Genomic DNA, 10,394 nt, shown 5'->3' with positions numbered 1-10,394 from the left:
CAGGCGGGCGACCAGCGGAGAGTCAAAGTGACCCGCACAAAGTCCTGCGGCCCCTTCCTCCCGGTGCCGCAGGGCCAGACTGATTCCCAGATTCCCCCTCTGTCTGCCATCCAGCCAGACCCCCACCCCCACCTGCTGCCCCCCCGGCCACCACAGCTGCCCCCTGCCCAGGACGCTCAGCTGGAGGAGGCCAACAGGAGCCTCCACAAGGCCCTCGCCCTGGAAGGTAAGGTAGCTCACAGCTGAGACAGGAAGTTCACTTTACTGCAGTTTTGTACTTTACTAGGTGGACCTGCACCCAGACCTGGTCCCCCTCGGGCTCCAGACCTGTGTGCAGCACTCTCATATCCCCCGATGCTCCGTCAGTGTTTATCTTCAGCGGGTCTCTGGTCTGAATCTTTAATGATGTGGAGAAACTGGGTCACTGCAGCAGAAACGGTCTGTTTCACTGCAGAGAGGCTGTGACGCCACCTGGTGGCAGCAGACGCAATGAGACTAACCTGCATAACAGTTTCTATAAAAACTAGTTTGTTTGTTGATACTGCAGCACAAAATAAATAAAGGACAGACCTCACAAACAGAATCTGGACCAGGAGCTTGGTCCGCTATAACAAAGAGAACTGGCTGCGGTGTTTCCCAGGTTGGGCGTGAAAGACTAAGAACAAGGCTTTCAAATGAGTTCAGGAAACTTTACAAGTCTGTTATCTGAGAACTGGATGGTCAGAGAGCCTGTGGAGGTGGAGAGGCAACAAAACAAGTCTGTGATTTACAGCGAGCAGTTTCCACCGGCAGCGGTAAGAAGAGGTAACATACCAGAGTCCGCCTTAAAACACATCACGTCCGCCTTAAAACACATCACGTCCGCCTTAGAACACACCACGTCCGCCTTAAAACACATCACGTCCGCCTTAAAACACGAGTCCGCCTTAGAACACACCACGTCCGCCTTAGAACTCACCACGTCCGCCTTAAAACACATCACGTCCGCCTTAAAACACATCACGTCCGCCTTAAAACACGAGTCCGCCTTAGAACACACCACGTCCGCCTTAGAACTCACCACGTCCGCCTTAAAACACATCACGTCCGCCTTAAAACACATCACGTCCGCCTTAAAACACGAGTCCGCCTTAGAACACACCACGTCCGCCTTAGAACTCACCACGTCCGCCTTAAAACACATCACGTCCGCCTTAAAACACATCACGTCCGCCTTAAAACACGAGTCCGCCTTAGAACACACCACGTCCGCCTTAGAACTCACCACGTCCGCCTTAAAACACATCACGTCCGCCTTAAAACACATCACGTCCGCCTTAAAACACGAGTCCGCCTTAGAACACACCACGTCCGCCTTAGAACACACCACGTCCGCCTTAAAACACATCACGTCCGCCTTAAAACACATCACGTCCGCCTTAAAACACGAGTCCGCCTTAGAACACACCACGTCCGCCTTAGAACTCACCACGTCCGCCTTAAAACACATCACGTCCGCCTTAAAACACATCACGTCCACATTAGAACACACCACGTCCGCCTTAAAACACATCACGTCCGCCTTAAAACACATCACGTCCGCCTTAAAACACATCACGTCCGCCTTAAAACACATCGAGTCCGCCTTAGAACACATCGAGTCCCCCTTAGAACACATTGAGTCCCCCTTAGAACACATCGAGTCCCCCTTAGAACACATCGAGTCCGCCTTAGAACACATCGAGTCCGCCTTAGAACACATCGAGTCCCCCTTAGAACACATCGAGTCCGCCTTAGAACACATCGAGTCCCCCTTAGAACACATCGAGTCCCCCTTAGAACACATCGAGTCCGCCTTAGAACACATCGAGTCCCCCTTAGAACACATCGAGTCCGCCTTAGAACACATCGTGTCCGCCTTAGAACACATCACGTCCCCCTTAGAACACATCGAGTCCGCCTTAGAACACATCACGTCCGCCTTAGAACACATCACGTCCGCCTTAGAACACGAGTCCGCCTTAGAACACGAGTCCCCCTTAGAACACATCACGTCCGCCTTAAAACACGAGTCCGCCTTAGAACACACCACGTCCGCCTTAGAACACATCACGTCCGCCTTAGAACACATCACGTCCGCCTTAGAACACATCACGTCCGCCTTAAAACACCAGTCCGCCTTAGAACACACCACGTCCGCCTTAATTCACGAGTCCGCCTTAGAACACACCACGTCCGCCTTAGAACACACCACGTCCGCCTTAGAACACATCACGTCCGCCTTAGAACACATCACGTCCGCCTTAAAACACGAGTCCGCCTTAGAACACACCACGTCCGCCTTAATTCACGAGTCCGCCTTAGAACACACCACGTCCGCCTTAGAACACACCACGTCCGCCTTAGAACACATCACGTCCGCCTTAGAACACATCACGTCCGCCTTAAAACACGAGTCCGCCTTAGAACACACCACGTCCGCCTTAGAACACATCACGTCCGCCTTAGAACACATCACGTCCGCCTTAGAACACATCACGTCCGAGTCCGTCTTAAAACAAATCGAGTCCGCCTTAAAACACAGTCTGTTCTCAAGCCTGTAGAACACAGCAGTTCTTTCAGTCACAGGAACACTGACTGTTTTTATAAATGTTTCGATGTTTTGGAAGCTTTATGTTTTTGGAACGTGTGGGCAGAAATAATGTTTTGAAGAAAACTCCCAATAAAAGCGAACATATAAACAGTAAATGTGGCCAAAACATTCGCCTGGTATATTTTTGAAAACTTGTGTAATAACTGTTGTAAATCAGTTTCTTTTCATCATATTTCCAGTTACAGGTGTGTTCCAGGTGTATTAGAAGATATTCAGGTGCATTATAATCTACCTGATGATGGTTTTGATGGTGATATTTCTATTAAAATATAGATTTAAAATAAGCAGTTTATTTATAGTTTATTTCTATTCCTCAGCTTCTTTCAGAGACCAGAATGATGCATCCAGGCCAAATGTTTGAGGAGATATTACTGATTTATTTTAGGTGTTATTTTAGCCGTTTAGTCCAGTCCACCTTAAACTCCAGGGTCTGCCTTAAAAGTCAAGTTTACCTTAAAACACGACAAGTCCGCCTTAAAAACCAGGGTCTTCTGTAATGTCATTAAATCTTCGATGTGTGTGATTGACAGGTCTGAGGGACTGGTACCTGAGGAACACGATAGGCTCCACCCACCAAACCCAGGCCAACGGAAAGGTGAACGCAGGGGTCAACGCCAAGGTCAAAGGTCAGGCCGGAGGGGGAGGAGCTCCGCAGGGCAGACGGAGGACTCACGGCGGCATCCAGCAGTCGTCCTATCAGACGGAGACGGGTCATCATCACGCGCCGCCGCATCACAAACAGAAGCTGCCGCATTCGGCCACGTTCCACGGACACCCGCTGCACGGCAGGTAGGACTCAGGTCACCTGGACAGGTACAGAACACCTGAGCTCCTGAAGACCAGCTCACGCTCTCTCTCTCTCTCTCTCAGGTCTGTGGACAGCTCTCTCTACCACGACTCCTTCCCTCCTCAGAAACAGGAAGTTCCTCTCAGAGACCTGACCGTGGATCAGCCGTCTCCCGGAACTCTGGTCTGACCAATCAGGACGCTGAGGGACGGATACACAGGCCAATCCCGGGCTGGCTCCCCAGGATCCGCAGACTTTGTGGTTCTCCTGAAGAACCAGGAGAACCTCCGGCAGCTCAGCGTGAACGCCGTTCAGGTTACACCAGCAGCTTCTCTCAGGCTCCGCCCACACGACTACGTTCTCGTTTTAAAACTCAGACCTTCTGCAGCTGCGGAGCAGACAACCTTCTTCCTGTTTACGCCGGCTCGCACACGCTCAGTGTACGTGAACGGTCACGTGCGTATTGAGTCGTTTAGTACAGACGGAGATCAGCTCTGATGCGGAGCTGAAACGCTGGTGTGGACGCAGATCGTAGTCGTGTGGACGTAGCCCCAGTTCACCTGAAACCCCGCCCACCATGACGTCACACATGATGTCAGGGTGGCGTCTCTGACGTCACACGTCAAACTGCAGGATTTGTTTTTAAAGTTTTCTACGACGGCGTCTTCAATCTGTTATCAGACTCTGCTCAGACAATCAAACGCAGTTTTTATACGATGATGATGAAACTGTTGCACCAGCTGACACCGCCGCCGTTTGTCTGGTCAGATCAGCTCTTGCTAAAGGTTAAACTGATCAGATCAGGTGACCTGTTTGATCCCTCAGGTGAGTCCAGGCAGAAACCAGCAGGTGAGATTCTTCAGGTATTCTTACAGTTTGGACTCGACGCCTCTGCACTAAACGTTAAAGCGCCGCTGCAGGTCGGTCCTGCTCACTTCTTTCCTCGTCACATAACCAGGAGTTCCTCGTTCCTTTCACCCGGTGAAGAACCAGGAACACCAGAACGTTCCTCTCTCTGACTCTGAGCAGCAACAGAAAGTTTATACGCACAAAGCCGTTCTCTTGGTGTTCCTGTCTGTGTCTCTGCACAGGTGCGACGACTCGTGAGGTCGGTTCTGTTTTCATGTTTGTTTATTTTTAATTAAATTGGTGATACAGAATGTGTAACATGAGTCACACCGAGAACATTTAGCCTGACAGGTGCTTCACTGCTGGCCTGTTACTTACTTCAGGAACCATAATTTCATACCGAAAAAATTGAAAGCAAACACAAATTAAGGGAGAACATGAGAAACATGACACCATGAGAACAGGACATCATGAGAAACATAACACTAGGAGAACATCAGAACAGGACACCATGAGAACAGGACACCTAGGAACATGGGAAACATAACACTAGGAGAACATCAGAACAGGACACCATGAGAACAGGACATCATGAGAAACATAACACTAGGAGAACATCAGAACAGGACACCATGAGAACATAAGAAACAGGACACCTAGGAACATGGGAAACATAACACTAGGAGAACATGAGAAACATGACACCATGAGAACATGGGAAACATGAGAACATGGGAAACATGACACCATGAGAACATGGGAAACATGACACTAGGAGAACATGAGAACAGGACACCATGAGAACATGGGAAACATAACGCTAGGAGAACATGAGAAACAGGACACCATGAGAACATGAGAAACAGGACACCATGAGAACATGGGAAACATAACGCTAGGAGAACATGAGAAACATGACACCATGAGAAACAGGACATCATGAGAACATGAGAAACATAACACTAGGAGAACATGAGAAGCATAACACTAGGAGAACATGAGAACAGGACACCATGAGAACATGAGAAACAGGACACTAGGAGAACATGAGAAACATATCACCATGAGAACATGAGAAACATATCACTAGGAGAACATGAGAAACATCACTAGGAGAACATGAGAAACATATCACTAGGAGAACATGAGAACAGGACACCATGAGAACATGAGAAACAGAACACTTGGAGAACATGAGAAACATGACACCATGAGAACACGAGAAACAGGACATCATGAGAACATGAGAAACATAACACTAGGAGAACATGAGAAGCATAACACTAGGAGAACATGAGAACAGGACACCATGAGAACATGAGAAACAGGACACTAGGAGAACATGAGAAACATATCACCATGAGAACATGAGAAACATATCACTAGGAGAACATGAGAAACATCACTAGGAGAACATGAGAAACATATCACTAGGAGAACATGAGAACAGGACACCATGAGAACATGAGAAACAGAACACTTGGAGAACATGAGAAACATGACACCATGAGAACACGAGAAACAGGACATCATGAGAACATGAGAAACATAACACTAGGAGAACATGAGAAGCATAACACTAGGAGAACATGAGAACAGGACACCATGAGAACATGAGAAACAGGACACTAGGAGAACATGAGAAACATATCACCATGAGAACATGAGAAACATATCACTAGGAGAACATGAGAAACATCACTAGGAGAACATGAGAAACATATCACTAGGAGAACATGAGAACAGGACACCATGAGAACATGAGAAACAGAACACTTGGAGAACATGAGAAACATGACACCATGAGAACACGAGAAACAGGACATCATGAGAACATGAGAAACATAACACTAGGAGAACATGAGAAGCATAACACTAGGAGAACATGAGAACAGGACACCATGAGAACATGAGAAACAGGACACTAGGAGAACATGAGAAACATATCACCATGAGAACATGAGAAACATATCACTAGGAGAACATGAGAAACATCACTAGGAGAACATGAGAAACAGGACACCTGGAGAACATGAGAAACATATCACTAGGAGAACATGAGAAACATAACACCTGGAGAACATGAGAAACAGGACACCTGGAGAACATGAGAACAGGACACCATGAGAACATGAGAAACATATCACTAGGAGAACATGAGAACAGGACACCTGGAGAACATGAGAAACAGAACACTTGGAGAACATGAGAAACAGAACACTAGGAGAACATGAGAACAGGACACCTGGAGAACATGAGAAACAGGACACCTGGAGAACATGAGAAACAGGACACCATGAGAACAGGAGAAGGAACTTCCTGTCAGTCGGTCTGACGAGGACTTCAGTCTCTGCAGGACTTGGAGTCAGAATCCAGATCCAGTCTGAGAGCAATAAGAGGATCGAAGCTTTTCAACTTTTCAGGATGAAAATAATTTGCAGCGACAATCAGACGATGACGTCACAGTGTTGACTGATTGATAAATATGTTTATTGATCGACTGAATGGAGCCTGTTTTTGTACCGAGCTTCACACTTTTATAAAAATGTTGGACTCGACATGAACGAAATGCAACTTTTTAACACGTGAAATCAGTGTTTTATGGAGGTCTGATGATTCTTATCAGTATGTTTATTACTGTTCAATAAGTTGTCTGTCTGTCGACACCCAGAGCAACACATTCTCTCTCCAGGCTCCTCACATATGGACGCTTGGTCAAGACCCCTTGGCCTCACTTTTTAACATCCTGGGTACCCTTTAACGTCGTCTAACATAGAAACATAACACTAGGAGAACATGAGAACAGGACACTAGGAGAACATGAGAACAGGACACTAGGAGAACATGAGAAACATAACATTAGGAGAACATGAGAAACAGGACACCATTAGAACATGAGAAACAACATTAGGAGAACATGAGAAACAGGACACCATGGGAACATGAGAAACATAACATTAGGAGAACATGAGAAACAGGACACCATTAGAACATGAGAAACATAACATTAGGAGAACATGAGAAACAGGACACCATGGGAACATGAGAAACAGGACACCATGGGAACATGAGAAACAGGACACCATGGGAACATGAGAAACAGGACACCATGGGAACATGAGAAACAGGACACCATGAGAACATCATAGTTTGGCTTAAAATAACAATGTTACGTGACTTAAGTTACGTTAAATGTGTAATTTATGCCGCTTACATAACCTATTTAAGGAATAAAAACACTCAGTGTTGACTGTCATATATCCTACATCTACCTTTACTGTTCATAAATGGCGCTGCATATCTTCCCCAGTGCGTTACAAACTCGTGCCAACGGGTCTTCACCATGTGTCCATATGTGACGACTTGGGAGTGAGAATGTGTTTCCCAGAGGCCTCGGCTCTTTTACAGTCTGATCTGAGCTCAGAAACCAGTCTGAACCTCCTGCTTGCTCCAACATGACGTCGCGCAGTTTTAATGACGTCTGAAAGATAAAGTCACAAATGAACTTCACCAGCAGACAAGGTCACAGTGACTGACTTCATCAACGTGGATTTACACGAGCGGCAGCGAGCGACATGATGGATCCACATCTCTTTAGCCGTGGTAGTGACGTCTGTCTGTCCGCCACTTTGTTCAGACTGAAATATCTATTGGAGGATTTTCATGTTTGGTTTCTGTAGTAAAACTGATTAAAAGCACAAACTCTGCTGTCATGTGACCATGGATGTATAAAGATAGCTGCTTACAGCGTTGGAGGCGGGGCCACGTCCATTCCTATGAAAGCTGCTGAGCGGCTCTGGGGTTTAAATGGGGATAAAATGAAAGTTCCGCTTTACTTTCAGGTACGCGGCCAACTGAAAATGCACAGTAGGGTTTTCCCCTCTGGCCATGCGAGTTCCCACGTTGTGATGACGTAGCTGATTTAAAAATTGCTTTTCTCAGCTCGAGGAAAGTTTTACAAATATAAAACCTCCGCGGTTCAACCATTCCTAATAGAAATAGTCACATTTTACCTTGTTTGTGTCTTTTATAAAGGTGGCTTACGTGGAAAATGCCTTCTGGGCTGCTGCAGTACCGTGAGTGGCCACTGGGAAAAACTGGAAGTAAGGCCGAGAGATGACGTCTTATTATACATCCATGCCTCACAGCCGTTATTTATATCCCCCACCTGTTTTGCATCCCGCCCTACTGCGCTGTGATTGGCTAGCCCATTACTTTGACGCATTCTTCTGATTGAACATCAGTTTTTCTCTCGAATTTTCGGCAAGTCCCGCTACCAACCAGTGACGCCACTGATGCTGACGATAATGTAATAATAATACAAATTAAAGTACATGTTTATTTTAGGAAATCATGTATTCATAACCAAAACTGTGTTCAATGAACACGTTACACTCAGAAAGCTTAGAGAACCGTATGAGATAACAAAACACACTAAAATAATTTCAAATGAAAGCATTTTAGTTAACATAACAATTGTCGGGGAGATCTAGGGAGAAGGCTGCGCTCGTTATATTAACGTGTGTCAATTAACTAATCAGATCGTTCCTATTTCATAATTAAGAACAACTACAAAAGTTATTCAGTAAGTCGCAGCGAACGTTCACTCACAAGGACGCGTTGAAGGAACTGAGCGGGACGCAAAACAGGTGGGAAAAATAACGCACTTCAGAGGAGCAGAAAGACTCCCAGCATGCACTTCTTCTAACTGGTCAAAACTCTGAATACACAGTGTCTGGGTACAGTACTGTGGAGTACTGTGAATATTCAGGGCTGTAGCTACGATTATACAAATGCACACAAGTCACAGGTCCAAATTCCTCCAGCGGAACTCCACCAGCCAAACTCTGTACAAATTTGTGAGAATTTAAAGAAGCATATTTATTCACGTACCTGTTCAGTTGTATTTCATGTAAGTTTTTGTCACACTGTGTTGAAGTGTGGTCCCAGGTATTTTGGTCTGGTTAGAAATATTCTTTTTATTTAAATGTAATAAAAAAACAAACTCCTTGATTCATCACGTGTTTAATCAGAGAATATAAACTCGTCCTCCAGCCATTATTAACATACAGAGGACACGACCTCCTCAGTGATATAACCCTGACAGTATTTGGTCAGAGTACAGTGCTGTACTTGTGCAGTAGTACTAGTACCGTGCAGTACTCTGTTGTACCAGTATTTGTTCAGTCCCCCTTCAGGTCCAGGATCAGCTGTTGTCCAGCTGTCTAAACAGTCTGTGGGAGTGACATCACAGCTGTTTCTGTCGTGATGCATTCAGGTGCACTCTGTATAGTCGGTGTTTCTTGTACAGTCTGAACTTTGTGTAAAAATCATTTTCTATCTTTTTGGACTATTTTGTCATTTGTACTTTTTTCACTCTGAACTCTTTCTGCTGTTTGACGTCGGAAACTTAAAAGGCTTCATGTAAATACAAATAAAATGACACACTGTAAACATGCTGTTTTTAAATAAAGATTTCTCTTCACTGATTCCATGTTAATAGATCAATATCAGATCACACTTTACTGATCTCAGCTCCAGCTGATATGATGTCTGAACTATATACAATACTGTCAATTTTATTTTTCTATTTTTTCATTTAAATACAGCAGGATTATATATATATATATATATATATATATATATACACATATATACACTCACCTAAAGGATTATTAGGAACACCTGTTCAATTTCTCAGTAATGCAATTATCTAATCAACCAATCACATGGCAGTTGCTTCAGTGCATTTAGGGTTGTGGTCCTGGTCAAGACAATCTCCTGAACTCCAAACTGAATGTCAGAATGGGAAAGAAAGGTGATTTAAGCAATTTTGAGCGCGGCACGGTTGTTGGTGCCAGACGGGCCGGTCTGAGTATTTCACAATCTGCTCAGTTACTGGGATTTTCACGCACAACCATTTCTAGGGTTTACAAAGAACGGTGTGAAAAGGGAAAAACATCCAGTACGCGGGAGTCCTGTGGGCGAAAATGCCTCGTTGATGCTAGAGGTCAGAGGAGAACGGGCCGACCGATTCAAGCTGATAGAAGAGCAACTTTGACTGAAATAACCACTCGTTACAACCGAGGTATGCAGCAAAGCATTTGTGAAGCCACAACACGCACA

General features: G+C 45.4%; 1 protein-coding gene across 5 annotated transcripts in view; it reads left to right on the top strand.

Moving 5' to 3' along the window:
* ccdc120a (coiled-coil domain containing 120a) overlaps positions 1-7,528 on the top strand; it is a 42,083-nt gene extending 34,555 nt beyond the window's left edge. For all 5 annotated transcript variants that reach the window (XM_046057671.1, XM_046057674.1, XM_046057672.1 and 2 more), the window contains 3 exons: positions 4-226; positions 3,163-3,421; positions 3,503-7,528. In XM_046057671.1, coding sequence (XP_045913627.1) covers positions 4-226; positions 3,163-3,421; positions 3,503-3,608 — 588 coding nt within the window. In that variant the 3' untranslated portion in view covers positions 3,609-7,528. The remainder of the gene's footprint in view (positions 1-3; positions 227-3,162; positions 3,422-3,502) is intronic.
* The last annotated feature ends 2,866 nt before the right edge of the window (positions 7,529-10,394 follow it).

The sequence above is a fragment of the Micropterus dolomieu genome, linkage group LG08 (assembly GCF_021292245.1).
Source record: "Micropterus dolomieu isolate WLL.071019.BEF.003 ecotype Adirondacks linkage group LG08, ASM2129224v1, whole genome shotgun sequence".
Taxonomy (NCBI): domain Eukaryota; kingdom Metazoa; phylum Chordata; class Actinopteri; order Centrarchiformes; family Centrarchidae; genus Micropterus; species Micropterus dolomieu.
Note: the sequence above shows the minus strand (reverse complement) of the source record. Positions and strands in the feature narration are given on the sequence as shown.